Source organism: Thamnophis sirtalis, unplaced genomic scaffold, assembly GCF_051295495.1.
Source record: "Thamnophis sirtalis isolate CommonGarterSnake01/CBP01778 unplaced genomic scaffold, rThaSir2_p1.2 scaffold_7, whole genome shotgun sequence".
Taxonomy (NCBI): domain Eukaryota; kingdom Metazoa; phylum Chordata; class Lepidosauria; order Squamata; family Natricidae; genus Thamnophis; species Thamnophis sirtalis.
The window spans coordinates 35037287-35060444 of NW_028261387.1; the positions used below are offsets into that span (position 1 = coordinate 35037287).

General features: G+C 40.7%; 2 protein-coding genes across 3 annotated transcripts in view; one reads left to right on the forward strand and one right to left on the reverse strand.

Moving 5' to 3' along the window:
* Positions 1 to 23158, forward strand: part of BEND5 (BEN domain containing 5) — a 1240338-nt gene that overhangs the window by 1164776 nt on the left and 52404 nt on the right. The gene's annotated exons all lie outside the window — the stretch shown is intronic.
* Positions 11819 to 16458, reverse strand: LOC148044599 (uncharacterized). Its single transcript, XM_087719696.1, has 2 exons — positions 15525 to 16458; positions 11819 to 12724 (listed from the first exon to the last, which is right to left on the reverse strand). Exons 1-2 carry the CDS (start codon positions 16402 to 16404, stop codon positions 12675 to 12677), a joined length of 930 nt encoding a protein of 309 aa, XP_087575822.1. The 5' UTR covers positions 16405 to 16458; the 3' UTR covers positions 11819 to 12674.

Genomic DNA, 23158 nt, shown 5'->3' on the forward strand with positions numbered 1-23158 from the left:
AAGGAGTTCAAGAAGGCCTGTCAGATCAAATCCCGGAATGGATCAAATTCCGTTCTTAACAACCACAGTCCATGTCTTGAAAATGAGCAACTTATGCACAAGATATAAATTGTCACCAGGCATTGAGATTTTTTTAAATAAAGATTCTGCCAATGTGATTCAGAAAAAGTATGAGGAGTCATACTTTTAGGCAGTAAGAGGGAGGTTAAATAATACTGGGAATTACTAGCTCCTGAATTCAGTGACACTTGTACTACTCAAAATAGCTATGATATTAAGTTTGGGATAAGACAAGATAAGAGAGGCAATAATTTTATCTGGTTCAATGAAAAGAAATTTCAGGGAAGTTTTAATGGATTTGATAGACTTAATTGTGCTGAAGTCAAGCCACAGCACACAGGTAAATTATGCTTAGTTGATTGCTTAGAAGATGGGAATATTTAAGAATAGGGCCAATTTTCAATCCAAATTTGTGGAGTGGAAAATGTATAGATATCTTTGTGGGTTACCTGCCTGAGTGATTATTTGCATATCAGATGGGGATTTATATGTCTGAGTAACTCTCTTTAATTAGTATAGAAGTGGGTTTTATACATAACCCACACTACACCAATTTCTACAGTAATTAAGATGTTGGAGATTTTTGCAGATTAGAAATAGACATGAAAAGTTATCAAATATCAGAAGCAAGTCAAGATACAGAAGAACTTAAGGTTTCTTTATTTTACATAAATTGTGGCTATAGCCTGTTTGCTAGCTTCTTATGCCAGAGTGTCAGTACATATCCCCATAAAGGGAAAGAGGACTAGTGCAAGTATCTTTCTCTCTGTTGGAGTTATAAATAGTTTTATATTTTAGGAGAAAGGATAGAATTTGGGAGAAGTGCATTTAAAGAGGCTGGGGAAGGAAATAAACTTCCATCTTCCAAACAGCTTCGGATAAAGAGCAGAAATACTATGAGAAGCTTATAGAAATCCAAGTAAAGGAAAATCATTTCATCAAGAAGATTCTATTTCTGAACAGATAGATAACACATCTATGCAAGAATTTTCATTCCAAGTTTGACTTCTATTTTTTTTCTTACATTAAAGTCTCTTTGTCTTATTATCTTATTTGGCTGTACATGTTAGGAAGTTATATGTACTATCAGTCTCAATTTTATAGCAGAAGGTTCTGCCCATGCCCAAATGTGCATGTACACCTGCTACCAAACTGGTAGTAAAGAAAATAGAATACCATTACTGCTATAGAAAGATTGGAGCCACACTCTCCATCAAACACATCTAACTTATCAATATCCAGTTACTATCCAAATCACAAATGCAAATGAGTAACTCACACCAGTCCCATACCATGACCAGGAAAATGATTTGTTATAATTAGGAGGGAGAAGAAAATCTTTCAGGAGTAAACATCTTAGACCAGCAGCTACAGAATATTCAGAGAGAATTAGTCCTTTCCCTATCCAAATCCGAGAATTATCCAAACTGACCATAAGGGGTATAATTTGCATGGAATATGACTGTGAGTCAGAGGATAAGGTATTGGTCTTCAGATTGCTGTACACCAACCCAGGTAACCCTAACAATACATGATCAAAGGGATACAGTGGCTCAGTGGCTAGGATACTGAGCTTGTAGATCAGAAAGGTCAGCAGTTTGGTGGTTCAAATCTCTACTGCCCAGTGAATTCCCATTACTTGTCCTAGCTTCTGCCAACCTAGCAGTTCGAAAGCATGTAAAAATGCAAGGAGAAAAATAGGAACCACCTTTGGTGGAAAGGTAACAGCATTCTATGCACCTTTGGCATTTAGTCATGCCAGCCACATGACCACAGAGATATCTTAGGACAGCGCTGGCTCTTCGGCTTTGAAATGGTGATGAACACACCCCCTAGAGTCAGGAATGACTAGCATATATGTGCAAGGGGAACCTTTACCATTACCTTATACAGTATGCATTGTTTTAATTTAACATAATCCTGTTTGATCTTCAGAATATTATTACAACTTTCCCAATGAGCTGATTAGGAATTTGAATGGCTTTGCCATGGCAAATTTATATTACAACATCTTTAAAACTATTTGAGAACAGTACTTTGCACATCTGGAAATTATGATCTGACATATAAGAATAGTGAATTCACTACCAAGGCCAAGAAGTGTGACCTAGTAGTCTATGGGGAATATAAGGCAGCCCATGGGATCCTGTCACCCCTGGAAGTAAACAGAATTGACCTGTACTTACAAAGAAAAAATATGTACAATAATTATTGGAGAAACAGATTTACTAGAGGTTTGTATCCAAGTTCAGCCAAATTGCAGTAGCCCTGTCGGATCTAAACTGGAAGAACAAACTCAAATGTTGTGTTATGGTCTGAAGAATGCCACGTTACATTTGAGCAGCTGGAAAAAGCCATTAACTCTGTTCTAAAAGCTCTATAGTTTTGACAAACTGTTTGCCTTGACCACTCTGAGGCTGTGTTAAAAGAAACAGGCACAAACCAAACTCTTTATTTGGCAGTATTCCAAGTAAGAACATCAAAGAAAGAGACTCATTAATCAGCATTAGAGGAAGATCGCTCTGCTATTATCTGCACCCTTGAGAAGCTTCATAAGTACCTTTGGGACCTTTGATTTGATTTCAATGATATGGTAGAGACTTTACACCACTGAAGTGGCCACCAGAAGCTCAATACAAGTGGAAATAGTTTTGTTGCTAAATTGAAAAGCTTTAGGTGAAAATGAATACAGTGTTGGTTGCATTATTTAGAGGACATTTTGAGAAGGACAACAGATGCTTGGGAACTATGAAGGGAAATGAGTTCAGTTTTGAGGGAATGTCTACTCCCCCTATATGTATGCTATCTAGTTTGCATACTCTGTGTATACTATGAAAAATCTCACTGCTTAGCATGGCTTTTAAACTGTGCAGGTATAACCACAAAATATAAAGAAAGAATAACAGAAAAACTGAAGAGGAAAAATGCCCACAGAGAGGCAGAAGTCACTGCAGTTCTGTTTTTACTTTCTGGAAACAAAAAAAGCAAGAACAGGTGTCAGCTGTGGGCCACTATGGGTTTGAAAAGATTATCAAGACATTATAGCATATAAACAGCAGAGCTATTAACTCTAAGCTGTGAAAAGTTTCTAACCTTCACAGGGAAAACTTAAATTATTTTTGAAGTGTTAATGAAAATCAGCTCTCCAAAGATGGATGTGGAGCAAGGAAATGCATCAGACAAATGGTGTAACATATTAATAGTTATTGCTTCAGAAGGCCCTGGGGGAAGAGGTTGAGCTGGCTGAAAGCCAGCCATCTTCTGATGAACCTCTAAATGGTGCAAAAGTAAATCTACTGTGCATTCATCACAGTATGAGGAATCTTTTCTCTGCAAGTCTATGAGAGGAAACCTTACAATATATAGAATATATATTCCATGGTTCATTGTGGCTTTTTCTTAATTCTGAAGTGGTGCATTGCCAGAAAATTAAGAGATATGGCTGATAGGGGAAGAAGAAAAATGATTTTGTGCAGTCTTATGTAACTATAAAGCTATCTCTTATGTAATGAAAACAAACATTTCTATTTCACAATATACAAATAAAAATAGAGCTTAAAAGTAATCTAATACCTGGACCATGTGTTGATTATTAGAAATAAATTGCACCTTTCAGGAATCAGTGTCACACACATCCTACTTTCTCCTCTATCAAAGTGGGACAAGTTGAGTTAAAGATGCTGGTTCAAAATCATTCAATGACTTTAGATAGCGGGTTGAGCTGCCTAATGCATGAAATAAATATAAAGCATATGATACTAATACCTGTTGAGGTGATACTATATGATACTAATACCTGTTGAGGATGTTTTGTTATTTTATTGTGGTTATGTTGCAAAACAGGATATGCATTAAAATGGTGTAAATACTGTATGTGTATTCTTGTTTCTTGCAATCTAGTGGAGTCCTTGGTGCTCTCTAAATTTGCCGGTGTTTGATTACCAAACTAGGCAATATCATCAGTGCTGTTGATATCATAGTTTACTGCTGTGGCCCGGCAGGAGCCGTTGGAGCTGCCGCCAGTCTCCAACAGCAAGGGGTCTTATGAGTCGGCCCTGGAGGAGGTGGAGGACCCTGGATAGGGTGCCGACTCCGAGCAGGGTGAGGAGAGACTGGTTGGCCACCAGGTGGCGGCGGAGCCTTGGATCACGCCTTGGAGTGTTCAGGAAAACACTTGTGAGTTGTTTCAGGATGCACGCCGTCGAAGGGCTACTCGGTGGCCAGAACAACTGTGTAATGATAGGAGATGATTGTGTTTAGCTGATGCTGATTAAGATCCTCTCCTGATTATAAAAGAGACTGTTTGTGCTGCGCCCTTTTGCAGGAGTCAACATTCACGATTCAGAGAAACCAACTTGGAGAAGTGGTTTGCTGTGAGAGCTTGTTTGCATTGCCTAGGTTTGTAGTAATTGCTGCCAGAGTGCTTATCTCTTTGTTTATCTTGGGCTTGCAGCCAATGAGAGTCTGGACTGATTAAAAGCATTCTTATTTACCTTTGCTTTTGGCTTTTGTTCCTGGACGGAGGAGGGGGGTCAGAACAGTTTACTAAGATATACCATACCATAACTTATTAAGATATATACTTTCAGGTGTGACAATAAATTTGCACAACAAGATGACATAGTATTGGTAATATCTGACTGAGAACTCTAACTTGGAGAATAAGCAGCAATGAGGTTTATTTAGATTTAACAACAACTAACTTCGATATATATTATTAATTACACACCAAGGTAAATATAAATATATAGAGTAGGATTTCTAAAGTACAGTATATATTAATAAATACTGCAAATCAGTTGGTGTACAAAAATCAGAAATTAGACTTATCTGTGGTTTAGTGGTATTTTTATTATCTCTTTAAATACTCACAAATAAGATTTTATTTCATATAAACAATTCAGTTTAATTTGCTTGGTATCGTGTAACATTTATTAATGTTACATTGGGCATTAATTGTAGAATTTCAGATAATTCTGTTTATTGATATCTTTTTTTCAAAACGCACCTTTATTTTAACTAATAATAATAAATAAAATTAATGTATGCAGGTAATTTAAGTAAAAAATGTTTATTGATATATAAATATAGTAGTCAAATGTGTGATCATCAGATACTTTTTTAAAAGGAAAAATAATGAACTATTAATTACAATATTTAAAGTTGCAACCTATGCCAATACGAGAACTTAATATAAGGGAACCAGGGGTGGGTTTCTCGCCCCGTTCCAACCGGATCGGTTGGAACGAGGCCGGCGGTGTCCTCACGCACGCACGCGGCGCGCGCATGCGTATTAGCGTCTGCGCGATGCTCCAGCTGCTCCTGGAGGATCGCGCAGGCGTTCTGCGCATGCGTGGAAAGCGCGAAATTCAAAAAAACCGGGTAAGGAGCGGGCGTGGGTGTGCGGGCGCGCGCGGGCGCGGGGGGGGGCTTCGCCGTTCCCGGAAGTTACTTACTTCCGGGTTCGGCGACCAACCGGATCGCAGGGACCGGTGCGAACCGGTTGAAACCCAGCCCTGAAGGGAACCCAAAATAAGTAGCATTTTCTCACCTAAACTGGTTTATACACTGTTAAATTTCTCCTGGGGCATACTGTCTATCTTTAACGAGTAGTTTTGCATGCATGACCTTAGAAATGAGAAGCTTTAGCCTACTAAGTTAGTGATATACAATTAATTTTTGCTCTGAGAAGGTACTCATTATTTCTTATGGTTATTTGCTTGCACCTTTAATTATTGCTTTACCTATTGGGACCCATAAATGGATGTAATTATGTTTCATTAAAATGCTGATTGATAATAGCCAGTGTCTATAATATGGGTTATAGAGTTGGTTTTTTCAAGATTGGTTTATTAAATTATAATGTAAGTCTAATAGTATAACATAACTCTATAATATAGTATGAAGATAACCTTGTCGTGTAAAGCATGTTGAGCTTGGTGGATGACTATTGTCTTTTCTGCCAGATCCATATTGAATCTGAAACTTAAAGAAGTTCTAATTTTAATAAGTTGTTCTAGAGAAAAAGCTCCCTGTTATTTTCAGTGAATCGTTTATTAACTAGTGTAAGTGGCTAGTGTAAAAACCCTAATCCAGATTGGGACCAGAATAATGAACAGAAGGTCAGAATCTATTTTACCTACCTATTTCATAAGTGAAGTTCTAATTCCTTTTCAGCTTTTTTAAAAGACACAATTATGAGCAATTTCTGTAAAATAAAATATTTTGGCCCTTACATAAAATATAATTTGAGTGGAAAATCTGTAAAATATAAATCAATGTACTGAAGTAAATAAATTATAATAAATACTATGAATAATTGAGATGGCCTTTAGAAAGTAATGTTTTGTATTTAAAGAATAATCTGGACACCTGGTATAAATTGATGTCAGTTTGGGCTAATCATTTGATTTAAGCAGATACAGTATGCTGAATTCCATATTCTGGAATTAAAGTCTTTCAGATGCGTAATAAATGGAATAAGTATCAGACCTTCTGATTCATATTTTTGATTATAATCTGACCTTTACGCCTGCAATTTTTACTATCAAAACTGATAGCACTGCCATATAAAGCACACCTTTGAAAATAAATGCCTATTATTTAGGCATTTTGTCAAAATCTGATATGAAAATTGTTTTATATGGGATGAAGAAAGCAGCGAATGGTCTTAAGGATGATCGAGTGGGCCAAAGCATACAGAGCTTAATAAAAAGAAGGCAGGGATTCAAACTGGAACTTCAGGAGATTGAGTCTATAGATCTTTATTACAGCTTTCTGCTTTAAAAGTAATAACAGTTTCAAGAATTCAAAGGAAAGTACTCTGTGTTGCATGTTGAATTTTTCAACATTGTTTTGTGAGAGTTGATAATAGGTGACAGATTTTATATTAGGATTATTACTATGCTTAGTCATAGATATAACAGTAATTTACCAGTTGTTAATAAAAATAATACCACCAAAGTGGCGTATCTTGGGAAGCATGCTAATGTGTCCTATCACAGAACTGGTACTTTGGCAAGCCAAACTACTACTCTACAATTGCATTGTGGTCTCTTGGTTATTGTAACAATTCCATTCCAGTGTGCCAATTACCACTGGAATTACCACTGCTGGTTTGTGCCATAGTCGGTGAATTTCGATTTTTAAGTCCTGGTATTTTGCGATTTTTTCATGTTCCTTCTCGGCGACCCTACTATCACCTGGTATTGCGATGTCTATGATTGTGACCTTATTTTTCTCAACCAGTGTGATGTCTGGTGTATTATGCACCAGTATTTTGTCCATTTGTACACGGAAATCCCACAAGATCTTGACCATCTGATTTTCGGTGACTTTTTCAGGCTGATGTTCCCACCAGTTTGTTGCTGTTTTAATATTATAATTTTTGCACAAATTCCAATGGATCATTTGTGCTACTGAATTGTGCCACAATTTATCATCAGTCTGCACGATTTTTTTACAGCAACTGAGTATGTGATCAACAGTTTCATCAGCTTCTTTGCAAAGTCTGCATTTGGCATCATCAGAGGATTTTTCGATTTTGGCCTTAATGGCATTTGTGAGGATAGCTTGTTCTTGCGCAGACAGGATTAGTGATTCTGTTTCTTTCTTTAATGTACCTGTTGTTAACCATAACCAAGTTTGTTCACTGTCCACTTTATCTTTTATTTTTTCCAGAAATTGGCCATGCAGTGCTTTGTTCTGCCAACTCTCCATTCTTGATTTTATCACATCTTTTCTGTATTCTTGTTTCGTCTGTTGGGCCTTCAGTAGATTTTTGTTCTTTATTTCAATTAATAGATGTTCTTGATTAAATAATTAAATAATCAGCCAGTGCATGTTTTTCTTCTTCAACTGTTTGCTTCACTTGTAATAATCCTCTGCCACCTGATTTTCGGGGCAGGTATAATCTATCAGTATCACCACGTGGATGTAAACTGTAGTGTATTGTCATTAGTTTCCTGGTTTGTCGGTCCAAAATGTCCAAATCAGTTTGTGTCCAGTTAACTATACCAGCTGTGTATCTTATAACTGGTATTGCCCAGGTATTTATGGCCTTGATTGTATTTCCACCATTCAATTTAGATTTCAAAATTTTCCTAACTCTGTTGGTATACTCTCGCCTGACAATAGTTTTTACTTCTCCATGCTTGATGTTATCCAACTGCAGAATGCCTAAGTATTTGTAGGCTTCATTTTCATTGCATTTAATTAGTTGGCCATTGGGCATTTCAATTCTCTCACATGCAGTGATTTTGCCCCTTTTTATGAATACAGTGGCACATTTTTCCATGCCAAACTGCATTGAAATATCGGTGCTGAATACTCGGACTGTGTTTGTCAATGATTGGATTTCTATTTCTGACTTTCCATAGAGTTTCAAATCATCCATATATAGTAAATGCGAAATTTTTTCAGCTTCTTTGGCTGTTTGGTAGCCTAATTTCATTTTTTTTTAAGATTACTGATAGTGGGATCATTGCGGTGATGAAGAGAAGAGGTGAAAGTGAATCACCCTGGAAAATTCCTCGCTTTGTATTAACCATTCCGTAGATCTCATTCCCTACTGTCAACTCAGTTCTCCATTGTTTCATCGCCTTTTCAGTAAAGGATGTAATATTTTTGGCCAGTTGTTTCTAAGCATTTTATGATCCAACTATGTGGCAGTGAGTCAAATGCCTTTTTGTAATCAATCCAGACCATATTCATGTTCGTTTTTCTGTTCTTACAATTTTCTAATATCATTTTATCAATTAGCAGCTGATCTTTTGTGCCCCTGCTCCTTCTTTTGTTGCTTTTTTGCTCTACTGGCAAGATGTTGTTTGTTTCCAAATAATCCATCATGTTATCTGCAATAATGCCTGTGAGTAATTTGAAGGTGGTTGGCAAGCATGTTATTGGTCTGTAGTTTTCGGGTGTTGTTCTTTTAGTTGCATCTTTCTGAATCAAGTATGTTTTTCCAGTTGTCAACCATTCATCAATTTGGCCCTTTTGTAAAATTTCATTCAGTTGCCTGGCCAATATTGCATGTAAACTGGTCAGATATTTGAGCCAGAAACCATGTAATTGGTCCTTTCCAGGTACCTTTTTTACTCGATTTTTGACCATCTCAGTTGTTATTTCTAATACTTGCATTTGTTTGTTGCCAATGCTTTTCTCAAAGTCATGTATCCACTTTGCTTCCTTATTATAGTCCTTTGCATTTTCCCACAATTCTTTCCAGAATTCAACTGTGGCCTGCTTTTCTGGTTTTTCACTTTTGGTGTCACCATTCACAGTAAAACTTTGATAAAAATGCCGTTGGTCTGATCGAAATTGCTGATTTTGTTTATATTGGATGATTCGTGCCTCATATCTTTCAATTTTTCTAGCTGTTGCTGTTATCTGCTGTTTTACAATCTCTACAGCTTCATTGATGTTTCTTGTATCCAATCTATATCTTCTGATTAGCTGATCTATCTTTTTGTTGCTTTTAAGCCATTGCTCATGCATGTTCTTTAAGTTACTAGCATCTGCCCTTAATTTTTTGACTTTTTGTTCTAATCGGATTTTCCACTTTGGCTTTGATGCTTTTTCTGTTGTGTGACTAGGTACTTTGATTTTAATGCCTAGTTCATTAGTGACTATTACAGCTGCGCTGTACATTAACTGGTTCATTTCCAAGATGGATCCCAATTCAATTGTTGAAAACACTGCATTAACCATTTTCATGATAGGGGCCAAAATTTTCTTAGGCACAGTTTTTAGTGATGGTAAACGTTGCCTTTCCTCATTAAGCAGAAAATGCTCCATGATCTTATCCTTCAATTCTTTTTGTTTTTGAGTTAGTTCATCAGTTGGTTCAGTGATAACTGGTTCTAGTGGTGGTGGTGGTGTTATTTCCTCCCCGAGAGCTTCTTCTGGGAGTTCTACTATAATGTCTTTAGTTGTGTCTTGAATATTAGTTATTTCCGCTTGTGATATTGTTTTTTTGGTTTAGCAATTTGCCTGAATTTCCTCAAGTTGAACTTCACACTTTATTCCGTATAATAAATCGCCTTTGATCTGCTAGTCGTTGTTCACTAACATTTGAATCTGGATATTGTTGTTTCCATAATTCATACATTCGCTTTAAATAACCTCTTTTTTCTGGCTCTGAGTTGTAGTAACAGGCCATTATGGCACGGTTTTCATCTGCACTATATTTTTGTCATTTTGTTGGCTGGTCCACTTGTAGCCCACTTGTCGACGGATGTCCAGGGACCCCAACATCCGCTGCGGCCCTTGTTAACCCGCGCGACGACCAATGCGGTATAAAATTTTTATTCGTTTCTTTCACCATATTGTATGGGTTGGCAGGTTTTTTTTTATGGGGCCAGGTTGCCAACCTGACCCCAACCCTCCTCCTTTCTCATCTGGGCTTGGGACTGGCAACGGCGGAGTTTAAAACAGTTAAAACATTTAAAACAGTTTAAAATTGACAAAATCACCATCAGTCAAATGCAAAAAGCCGCACTGCTTGGATCTGCACGCATATTACGAAAATACATTATGATGTCCTAGGACCCTAAGTGGGGCCCGACTAGTAACCAATGCCAAATCCGGCGAAACAACTGGCCACTGTGATAGAATTGTATTATAATAATAATAATAATAATAATAATAATAATAATAATAATAACAACAACAACAACAACAACAACAACAACAACCAAACCAAAGAGGCAAGAAGAGGAAGCGTAAATGGAAAATTTGGTTGGAATTGAAGATCAAAAAATTTCATGGAGACTTGAGCAACTTGAAGAACCTAAGGCAAGATCAGCTAAAGAACAAGCAGGTCAAAAGCAGACTGGAAGTGAGATATAATTTGGAGAATAAGGAGATTGCGGTAGTAATTGAAGAGCTGAAGCAGAGGGTTGTTGCCATTGCTGAAAAGATTAAAAGATATGAAAACCGAGTAACTCAATTCAAAGATGATGGAATAGAACTTGAGAATGAAGAAATGATAAAGGCAGTAAAACCAGAAGAAGGCTACAAGTACTTGGGGATTTTAGAGGCCTCTGACTTAATGCATAATAAAGTCAAGTACATTCAACAAATTTGCAAGATATTAAAGTCCAAATTGAGTGGAGGAAACATCATAAAAGCTATAAATACCTGGGCTATACCTGTGATTCGATACTCTGCAGGAATAATTGACTGGACCCAGATGGAGTTGGACAATTTGGACAGAAAAACAAGGAAGCTTAAGACAATGAATCATGCTTTGCAGCCTAAAAGTGATGTTGACCGATTATATCTACCAAGAGCAGTGGGTGGTCGAGGACACCTACAAGGAAAACAGACTATGGAAGAAGAAAAACACAGCTTGAATGATTACATCCAGAAAAGTGAAAAACCAATGATTAAGGAAGTAAATAAAAGTCAAAAGCTGAATATAAGAAATAAGTAATTGAGAAGCAAGCTGAAAATTGGAAAAGCAAAGCTATGCATGGCCAATACTTGAAAAGTATTGAAGGCAAAGCTGACCAAAAACTAACTTGGAACTGGTTAAGATCAGGAGCACTGAAAAAAGAAACAGAAAGCTTTATTTTGGCAGCTCAAGAACAAGCCTTAGCCACAAACTGCATGAAGGGAAAAATTCAACATGTTACCACCAAAAGCAAATGTCGCTTCTGTAATGAGAAAGATGAGGCAGTCGACCACTTGATCAGTGGGTGCAGCAAAATTTCACAAACTGACTACCTACAACGCCATGACCGCATTGCTAAGTATTATATCTTCAGGAATGAGACAGAGGCTCGTGTCCGGTAACTCTGTAACCAATTTATTTTAACACAACTTGTAACAGTAACAGGTAACAACCAGGCAGGGTGCTGGTTTAACAATGTAGCAACAGAAGGATGATCTGTGTAGAGAGAGAGGCAGAGAAGCAGCTCCAGCTGGACTGGAGTGTTCGTTGCTCTGGTGCTGAACAACTGACAGTTTGAACGAGTCTGCCTTTTATAGTTCCTCAGACTCACCCGGCAACTGACAGGCGCGTCTGATTGGCTAAGACGCGCCTGGCTGCTGCCGAGCTGTCATTCGTAACAGCGAGGACTAACTTTACTATACAACACTTCTTCCCCCCCAGCTGTGCGCATGCGTGATGTTTGCGCACGCGTAGTCCTGTAAGTATACAGGAGAACGGCGGACACGCCCCGAACGCCGCAATTGCATTGCAGGCGGATCATCGCATTGATGTCCCTGTCTGAGCTCCTCCCCTCGGGGAGTGAAGCTCCAGGTGACGTCTGATGGCAGAGGAACCCTGAATGGATGACTCCCACTGAATGGTAAGCTGGGCGAAGGGGGTGCGGCCGAGGATGTTGACGGCTTATGACTAGGCCGGTAGGCGGCCTCTGGAAGGGGAAGGCTAGGTCTATGTTGGCCTAAACGTAATGGGTTGGGGTTTTCAACTCCAGATTGAGAAGCACTGCTGGGCTGTGATACTGAGCTAGGCTGGCCTGGATTGGAGAAGGCTGGAGAGTTGTGGTTATTTAACTGCGGTTGCGGGTTCAGGTCTGGCTGAGAAACGGTTAAGCCAGGACCTTGCGTGTCGGCTTGAGAATCATTTTCTGATGACCGTCGTTGTCTCAATTGATCCAGATGTCTTCTCCAGGTTGATCCATCTGAAACTCGAATCCTGTAGGAAACGGGCCCTGTTATTTCGGTTATAATTGCAGGCACCCATCTCGTCTCTCCTCCATAGTTTCTAGCCCAAACCAGGTCCCCAGGCTTAAAAGTGCGGGAGGGGGTTGGAGGCCCCAGGTTGCCAGACTGAATTCCTGAATAGACGGGATGCAATCTATCCAGGGTGGTCCGCAGGCGCCTGCCCATCAACATCTCCGCGGGGCTTTTCTGTGTCAGGGGGCAAGGTGTGGAGTGCTGTGCCAATAAGTAAGCATCCACCCTTGCCTGCCAGTCTCCACGGTTTAGACGGCCCAAAGCCTCCTTGGCAGATCTAACCGCCCTTTCCGCTCGGCCATTGCTGGCCGGGTGGTAAGGGGCAACCAGCGCGTGGCGGACCCCTTGCTCGGCCAGGTATGTTTGGAACGTTGTAGACGTGAATTGCGGGCCGTTGTCGGACACTACTGTGTCCGGCAACCCGTGGGTTGCGAACAATCGTCGCAAGGCTCGCACAGTACTGTCAGATGAGGTGGAGTGCATGAGCAATACTTCCACCCATCGAGAGTACGCGTCCACAACTATAAGGAAAGTCTGGCCGTGAAAGGGGCCAGCGAAATCTATATGTATTCTAGACCAGGGACCCCGAGGCATCTCCCATTCCCGGGAGGGAGAGGAAGGAGGAGATGGTCGGGACTGCTGGCAGGTTTCGCATTTGGCGACCCAGGCTTCGATCTCTGCATCTAACCCTGGCCACCAAACAAAACTGCGAGCAAGGGCCTTCATTCTGCTTACTCCGGGGTGACTTTCATGGAGGCGTTGCAGAATCTGTTGTCGGAGGACCGTTGGGATGACCACACGGTCGCCCCACAGTAGGCAGCCTGAATGTATAGAAAGCTCCCACTGTCTGTTCTTGAAGTGCTTGAACTGAGGTGGTAACTCACCCGCAGGCCAGCCTCTCAGGACCCAGTTCAATAGCTGTGACAGTGTGGGGTCAGACCGAGAGTAGGCGGCCACATCGGTAGAAGTCAATGGCAATTCTAACTGAGCAATTGCCAGAACAGAACGGCAAGGAACCGCTTGATCTTCCGTGTCCGGAAGAGGGCAGCGACTAAGGGCATCTGCATGCCCTATTTGCTTGCCCGGACGGTAGCACAGGGCGTAAGAATACGCCGCTAAGAACTCCGTCCAGCGGGTCATCCTTGGGGACAGGATAGGAGGGGTCGGTCTATCACCAGCCAGTAGCCCAAGGAGTGGCTTATGGTCTGTGAATAGGGTGAAGTGCCGCCCGTATAGGTAGTCGTGAAACTTTTTGATTCCAGACACTGCAGCCAGAGCCTCCTTGTCAATCTGGCTGTAGTTCCTCTCAGCCGAGGACAGTGTTCTGGAATAAAAAGCTATGGGGGCTTCTGAGCCGTTGGGCAGGACGTGACTCAGAACAGCCCCCAAACCGACGGGGGAGGCATCACATGCTAGAGTCAGGGGCATCTTGTCGCTATATTGCACTAAGACTGCCTCTGACGTCAGCAGGGATTTGACAGCCGCGAATGCATGCGCTTCGCGGCTGCCCCATTGCCAAGGTGCGGATCGGTCGAGCAACCGATGTAGCGGCTCAGCTAGTGATGCCTTGTGAGGGATGAAAGGCGCATAGAAATTTAGAAGCCCCAGGAACGATTGGAGCTGCGCCTTTGTAGTAGGAGTGGGAGCGTTCCTGATAGCTGCCAATTTAGAAGTGGTAGGATGAATTCCCTGGGCATCAATTGTGAAGCCCAGGAAATCCACTTGGGGCACAGCAAAGAAACATTTGCTGCGTTTAAATTTAAGACCCGCGCCCCTGAAACGGTCGAGGACTTTCCTCAGTACTTTGATGAGGTCTGAGCGGCTGTCAGCAGCGATCAGGACGTCATCAAAGTAAGGTACCACTCCAGGGAGCCCATGGAGCAGACGTTCCATGAGGCTCTGGAAAATCCCCGGGGCAACGGAAACGCCGAATTGAAGGCGGCGACAACGGAAAGCCCCCCGGTGGGTGACGATGGTTTGGGCAGCCGCCGCATCATCATCCACAGGGAGTTGCTGGTAGGCCTGCGCCATATCCAGTTTAGCGAAAATACGGCCCTGCCCCAAGGAATGGAGCAGGTGCTGTACAACAGGGACTGGATAGGGGTTTGCCTGAAGGCCAAGGTTGATGGTCGACTTATAGTCGGCGCAGATCCTAATGGAGCCGTCGGCCTTCACCGCAATCACAATGGGGGTCTCCCAAGGTGAGTGGTCGACGGGCTCCAGTATGCCCTGCGCCACGAGCTTATCGAGCTCAGCTTCAACCTTTGGCCTTAATGCAAAGGGCACCCTGCGGGCCTTCAGTCTGATTGGTGCAACCTGGGGGTCCAAGCTAAGGGATATGGGGCTGCCTTTGTAATGGCCTAGCTGGCCATCAAAGATATCAGCATAGTCTGACAAGACTGCTGCTATGTCTGGGGGCGTGTCCGCAGTAGAATGAATCCCCTGAAGGGAGATACCCAAGGGAGAAAACCATTCTAACCCCAGAATTGCTGGTAAAGGTTTCTGAACAATTAAAGCAGGTAAAACAGCGCAAAACTTGCCATAAGAAACCCTCAAGGCATATGAACCTAGGATAGAGATTTGGGAGCCCTGATAGTCTGTTAAAATTGCATTAAGGGGTGACAAGTGACAACGTTTCACGTGGGGGCACAACATAGAAAAAGTGTCCCAAGAAAGAAGGGATTTTGATGAGCCGGAGTCCACTTCCATCTGACACGGCTTCCCTTCAATCAGTATTTTAATATTGATTTTGTCCGTACCCTGTGAGGATGAGTTGATGGAGGTGTCATGCAGGGACGAAGAAGCTTGATTGATGTTAAAGCATTCGTCTTGACGCTGAGCAGGTTTCCGCTGCTGCGAGCTCTTCGGCGGGGGTGGAGGAGGACCATATGGAGGAGGTGGCTCGATTGCTGCAGAAAGAGTAGGAAGTGAAGCCTTGCAGACATGGGCTAAATGTCCTTTCTTTCCGCAGCGGCGGCAAACCGCTGCCTTGAAGGGGCAATTAGCCCGGGCGTGCACTCCGCCACAGCCAATGCAAGCAGAGGAGTTTGAAGGGAAATGGCTGATGGCTTGACTCTGTCGAGGCTGCTGACGGCGGGGTTGTGCTCCAAGTCTATCTACCTGAAGTTGTGGTAGATAGTCAGGCAGGGGGGCTAGCTCATCAATTAGATTTGTAATGTACGATGGCTGCTGGAGCGGAGGAGGAGTTGGAACGGTTGAGGCTTGAGTGGCAGGTAACCCTCCAGCAACCGTCATCTGCGCGAGGTAGCATTCTATTTCGTTGGAGGATGAATCTGCCAACTCCGCAGCGCGAGCCTCGTCTATGGCATAAGCTAATGTGACCTTAGGCTTGCCCAAAAGTCTACGCCTGAGAAAAATATCCTTTAGGCCACAGACGAATTGCTCTGCGAGATTTGCCTCAAGATCTGGGAACTCACACTGCGCTGCAGCAACTCTCAAGGCTTGCAAAAATTGATTTACCGTTTCTGCAGGCTTTTGGACTCGCCTGCGGTAAGCGAAGCGTCTGGCTATTTGAGATGGAGTAGGTGCGTAGTATGCCTGCAATCCGTCTGTTAGTTCTTGCCAGGTGAGGTCGTACACCGCTCTAGGGGCGGCAAAGGACCTTGCGGTGGCAAACATTTCTGGGCCACAAGCCGTAAGGAAGAACCCACATTTCCTCGCTTGAGACTGACCTTGACGGTTGTTAGCGATTAAAAAGCATTCAAACCGCTCAAGAAATGCCTCCCAGGTTTCACCTCCAACCCCAAAAGGGGCAAACATTGGCATTCCGGCCATAGCAGTTGGTTGGAGAAGTGGCAGTTGGTTCCTTTTTCTTCTGGTTACAGGTCCCCAGTCCTCGTCGCCAGTATTATATCTTCAGGAATGAGACAGAGGCTCGTGTCCGGTAACTCTGTAACCAATTTATTTTAACACAACTTGTAACAGTAACAGGTAACAACCAGGCAGGGTGCTGGTTTAACAATGTAGCAACAGAAGGATGATCTGTGTAGAGAGAGAGGCAGAGAAGCAGCTCCAGCTGGACTGGAGTGTTCGTTGCTCTGGTGCTGAACAACTGACAGTTTGAACGAGTCTGCCTTTTATAGTTCCTCAGACTCACCCGGCAACTGACAGGCGCGTCTGATTGGCTAAGACGCGCCTGGCTGCTGCCGAGCTGTCATTCGTAACAGCGAGGACTAACTTTACTATACAACACTAAGAAATTGTGCCAAAAGTTTGGATTTGAGTAGAGCAAAAACCACTGGGACCATCAGATTGAAAAGGTTTTAGAAAATGAGAAAGTCAAGATCTTGTGGGACTTCAGAATCCAGACTGACAGGCACTTGGCCTACAACACACCTAACATAACAATAATTGAAAAGAAAAAAGTATGGTTCATTGACTTTGCAATACCTGGAGATGCACGAATTGAAGATAAACAGCAAGAAAAATCACAAACTACCGGGACTTGCAAAGTGAAGTTGAGCAACTGTGGAAAAAGAAATCGTATGTTGTCCCAATTGTAATTGGAGCCCTTGGAGCAATACCCAAACGGCTACCTCGCTATTTGGAAATTTTAAATTTATCAGACTTGAACATTCTGATTCTACAAAAAACCACCCTACTTGGAACAGCTTATATCCTCCGATGTTACCTTAACAGTTCCTAGGTCCTTAGTTAGGACTCGAGCTGTTGAGCTACCAACCATCCCCAAAGGCTGTGAATCTCATCAAAGATTAACCACAGAATAATAATAGTAGTAGTACTAATAATAGTAATACCTAAAAAATATCATCCATATTTTGCTAGGGGAGGAAGACAAAAAGCAGAAAGGAAAGTATGACTTTACTAAAGTATAGTAGTGACAATTAATGAACTGATTTGCCTGGAAACTGAAGTTTGGGCTTTTGAAGTAGAGCTTCAAAATCTTTCATAGACTTTTCCTGCCTGAAATAGTATCTGCCCAGAAACGCAGCACTGTAATCAAAATGATAAAGAGAGAAAATGTTGATTAAAATCCAGCACTTAATCAGATTTTGAAAAAGGAAGCAATGTCTTAAGTGGAAACTGAAAAGACTTTTAGTCAGGCAGAACATTTTATTTAGAAGATGGATGGTGAAGATTTGGAGATCTAACGTGGGTCAGAGTACAGTAATAAGGAGCTTAGTAGAAAAAATAGCTATAGAGACAAAAAAGAACAAATTTATAATGGATGAAGACAATGCCCCATTGGAGATATTTTTGTGGTGGGGATGGTGGTGGTGGGGAATGAAGAGCCTACCACTAAACTGAAGCTACTGTGTTTCCCAGAAAACAAGACAGGATCTTATTTTCTTTTGACCCCTGAAATAAACATTTGGCCTTATTTTCGGGGAAGTCTTATTATTTTTGAGGTGCAGGAGGTGGCGAGTGTAGTTACCTCATGACTGCTGCTAGGTTGCAATATTTTCAGGTAGGGCTTATTTTGGGGGTAGGGCTTATTTTAGCGCATGCACTCAGAAGCTCAATTGGCCTTATTAACCAGGGAGGTCTTATTTTCAGGGAAACAGGGTAACAATAAAAAACTTATTTACATTGGAATAAGAATTTCATTAGGAAGCAGTTGGTAGGTGGTTGTGAAGTAAGGAGATGAAATTTTAAGTGGGGAAAAAGACACTGGAGACATGGAGGCTGCTTGGAAAGATGGTTTATTGTTGGTCAGGGCCACTTGGCTTGAGCTCTGAACAGAAAAGGTGATCACATGCTTCAATGTTGGTGGAGAAGAAGAGAAGGGGTGAAGGAAGGGCTTGCTAGGCTTTTTATACCCTGTTTAGTCCCACCTCTCTGTTTCCTGTTCCTGTGTAAGAAATGTATTCTGATTGGTTGTCAGACTCCCATGGGGCCATGCAGGGGCTACTCTCTAGGCTGTGTTTTGAATCCAGGTATGGATGAGTTCTCAGATGCCATGTGGCCAGTTGAATAAAGGGCCAATATTATCATGCTTTCCTGTAGCTGGAAAGCTGCTGGTGAAGTCTTTATTATGTAAAGTGGACTAGCTCGGCCGTGTTAATGGCCCATTAACAGTGGGGATGGGCAGGAGGCTACAGGGAACTATTCTGTCTTTCAAAACATGTCTCTTTCTCCTCACATCCAGAGAAATATTCTGCCTTTTCAATATTTCCTAGGATATTTCATTTTTCTGGGAGAGGGCTGGATGATAACTTCCCACATATCTTTATTATTTTTTGATCCACTGTGGATATTCTTGGACATCTGTCCTAAAGGAATAGTGTACAAGACACATCAAGATGTCAGCAACAAGCAAATCATGTGCCTTCTGATATTTCCCACAAAAATGGCGCTATTAAGCTCTCAAGAAAGATTTTAGCCTTGTCCTGCAATTTTGTATCACTGTTGTGCCCTATTTCATGTTCTCCTCCTTTGCCTTTTGAATAAGTCAGAGAAGAAAAATAATCGCTGGGTGTCAGTGCACTTTCAAGAAGGATAATTTGTTTTTCACAATCATTTCCAACCATGTTTTAAATTGTTTGACAAAAATGATACTGCATACATTAAGGAGTGAGATTTTTCTCTCTCTCCTTTCTTTCCCTTTTTGTAGACATTAGACAAACGCATTGTGTGAAAGAGCATTCCCTGTGATGCTGCTAATTGATGATACACTATAAAACTGTAAAATTGTAAAATGTGCAAGCCGTTTCACCCACCCTATGCTTAGCAGCAATGGCCCACAATTAGTAAAGCTTTGAAATCCAGAATTTAAAATGCCATTCTTTGGACTGCTGTTCATGACATTAATTAGCTGTGTTAATTAGTTGTTTTGGTACTTGAGCAGAATAATCCAACTTTGTGTTTTGGAAAGCCAAAATTATTAGGCATTTGACAAGAGCATGGAGTTAGTTTTCTTTGGTATTTTCAAAGGCCTCCCTCTTTCTATGTTTGTGGGCACTGCTGTGGCTTGTTGATGACAGTATTCTTTCTAAAGTCACCACTGTGAATCATCTGCATAGGAATTGATGGTGCCTGTTTCAATGTGCTCTCCAGCAGAGATCTGAGAAACGCAATTGTCTCCAGATTGCTGTAGACAGAAGGCAGCCATGCCAATACCATTGTTTGTGTAGGGCTTAGAGCATGAAAGACATACCTGAACCAGAAAGTTTCTGTTATATAGCTGCACAGCAGGCCTATCAAAACTGAGATAAATACTTCTGAAGTCATGAAGTTTCTATCTCATCAGAACACTGTAAATTCTTAGTTTTACCAATGAGTACGTAGCTTTATAGTAGCAATCTGATATCCTCCAGTTGCTGCAGATGATAATTTTTACAGTCTCTGCCATTGCTTGTCCCGGCTGGGGTTGAGGAAAGCAGAAATGCAAAATGTAAGAAGGAGGAGGTCTTTATAAGTCCTGATTATAGGAGTTGTTGGACCCTACCAAAAAAATAATAGACCTGTGATTGTAAGCAATTATTAAACAAGCCCAAGCCCACAATGAAATCCAATCAAGTCCAATTCTTTATTTGCTTATATCTAGTAGGCAGAATCTTGCCAGACTAAAGCTGTAGATATAAGTTCAAGATTGTAGAATGTGGCTTGCCCTGAACCTTTTCTTCCCTCTCACATCCAGTTAGGGATTGTGCAATCTCTTGTTTTGGGCTACTCTCTGGAATATGCTGCCTCCTCTTTGAGAAACTATGATGCTTTTCTTAGATTCCCTCCTCCACACACCTACATACCACTCCTTCTCCAGGTGCATGTTGCATCACAACAACGGAAAACGTTTTCATCTCATGCTGTATAGTAGTTCCCATTATAAATATTTATGGTTATTTGTAACTGCTCTGTAGCTCATAATTCTTCATTTTTTTACATGAAATGAACCTGTTGCTAACATAGAGAGCTACAAAGCAACCCAAACCCTTGGCACAATAGTACCTGAACTTCTGTATTGGGGTTTCTTAATCTTGGAAACTTGCTGACTGAGGAATTCTGGGAGTTGAAGTCCACACATTTTAAAGTTGCTTGGTTTGAGAAACATTGCAGTACTATGGACAAGGAAAGGTTGACTTAAGTCCAGGATGAGTAAAAGGAGGAGTAAAAGTTTCACTTAATAGAAACTGACTTCCCTAACTCTCTGTAGAACCATAGCATTGTAAACAGAGCATACAGTTTTAAATTAATTGCTGTAGAACATCAGGGGGTGGGGGAGTGGAGACTCAGCTCTAAAAACCATATATTTGCATAGTTCTGAAATTGATTCAAATTGATGCAAAGACGTTACATGCAAATGCCCCATATTGTCCAAGTATCTAAAATGTCCCTTGAAAGTATTGCTAATATTTCTGAAGATGAATTTCTGATTAATCTAATGATTTTTCCATGACACTCTTAGACTCATTTTATATAGTCAGAGATTGAATCAAAGGATGGGACAAACTAACATGTGCCAACTATTCACAACAGTATTGAAAACTCTTATCTCACCTTTGTTTTATTTTTCAAAAGGGTATTTTCTTCTTAGTTTGCATCTCTCGGCTGATTTGTTATGGATATTGCTTTCTGCTAGAGTGATTACTAATGATTATGGAAACCTGAGAATATTGAATGGAAATGGTGGCAAGTGTATTAAAGAGCATGAGAAACAAAAATAGAATCAAAGTTAGATGCAAGTTAAGTTCATTCTATGATGGTTACTGCCCATCGAGGCTGAAAGTTCTATAGTTTTCCAGATCATATGAAATTTGTTGAGTGCCTGGGTATGTTATTTGCACATGACTGCACAATTGCTTCCATGTGCATTTAAGCTTTACAAGTCTTTTTTGTTGAGTTACTTTCATTAGCATTTATTTATTATCAACGCTTCTAGATGTTCAGCAACAGGTTGATGAACTTTATGCTATTTGATTAACAAGCCTCCCAGAGTCATTTGATAATGAGATAAGTGGCATATAAATTTACTAAATAAATAAATAGCACACACATGCACTCCAATTTTTGACATCCATCATCAATTATAAAGTAAGGGAATGAACTGGGAAACTTTACTAAATGTTCTATTAATGTTCTCACATATGTTTGAATATGCTTTGGAGTTTCTAGAATTTGTTCATTCCTAGATTTAGGTATACTACAAATAGCTTTTACCCAAAGAGTTGTTTTATCATTCATATGGTAGACAGAGCAAAAGTTCTGAATTGTATACTGATAAAATAAGAATAAAAAACAGACTTTTCCTGTAAAAGGTTCCAGATTCAAGAAATATTCCCACACAACCAGCAAATATGTATGGCTTTTTCACTGTCTGCATTTATATGGACAATTAAAACAATTCTTTTTAATCACATTCTATTGGATACTTTGGAAATCTTATTGTGTGTTCCTTTTCATAAATAGTTTACAAATACTAAAAGAATTAGCTAAATTAAATTGCCTATGTGCAATAATTGGTGGGGGGAATTATTCATTCATTATAAAAATCAATCATTCTTTTTTTAATCTTCCCTTCTTTTATGGGTGTTATGAGCAACAGGAAAGATATGTAAAGAAATGCATTTACATAGGCTAAGGCAGTGTTTTTCAACCACTGTGCCGTGGCACACTAGTGTGCCGTGACATAGTGTAAGGTGTGCCGTGGGAGAATTACTTTATATATAGTCAATATAGGCACAGAGTTAAATTTTTTTAACATTTTCTAATGGTGGTGTGCCTCGTGATTTTTTTCATGAAAAAAGTGTGCCTTTGCACAAAAAAGGTTGAAAAACACTGGGCTAAGGTACATTGACCAGAGAATAAATACTTTAACATAATGAAGCTGATGTCAAAATAACTATGTATAGGATTACACTATTTCTTTCCCTGCCTTAGAGTCATCTCTTTGATTTTATTGATTTATAGAAAAATACTTTTCTTTCAGAGTTTGGAGCTTTTTGCCTGTAAACATTACTGCCAACTATGTGTCAGTGAACATAATTTAGCAAAACTGGCAGGCTGTCTGCTATTGGAGGGAACTGATAGTTTCTCTGCCATTTTTCTACAGCTTCCCATCCTCCAAACACATTTTGTTTCATTGTGTGGGAGGACTGATTGCCAGCTAGCTCAGTAAATAGATGAAAATATCACTTAAATTACTTGATATTACAGGTGACCTGAAGGATCTGTGAAAATAGCATCAATTAAGCAATGCATGAAGTGTGCAGGCGTGTGTTTTCAGAGATGGTTTGAATGCTTTCGGACACAGAAGGACCTCTCATTCGGTGTTACATGAGAGGTACTTCAATTAAAGAGTCAAAGTGAATCTGCAGTGTAATCATTTGGCAAGTGAGAACTCTCATCTGAAAAAGCTAGGGAATGAGCTATAGCAACAAGCTACATTGACAATGAAACCTGGGTTGTTGCTGTA

Bases quoted from the DNA above. Each gene is read 5' to 3' on its own strand.
- LOC148044599 (XM_087719696.1), bottom strand. From the start codon at position 16,404: ATGTTTGCCACCGCAAGGTCCTTTGCCGCCCCTAGAGCGGTGTACGAC. The intron at 12,725-15,524 runs GTACGGACAAAA...CGTTTCCTACAG, and splicing joins CATCAACTCATCCTCACAGG to GATTCGAGTTTCAGATGGAT.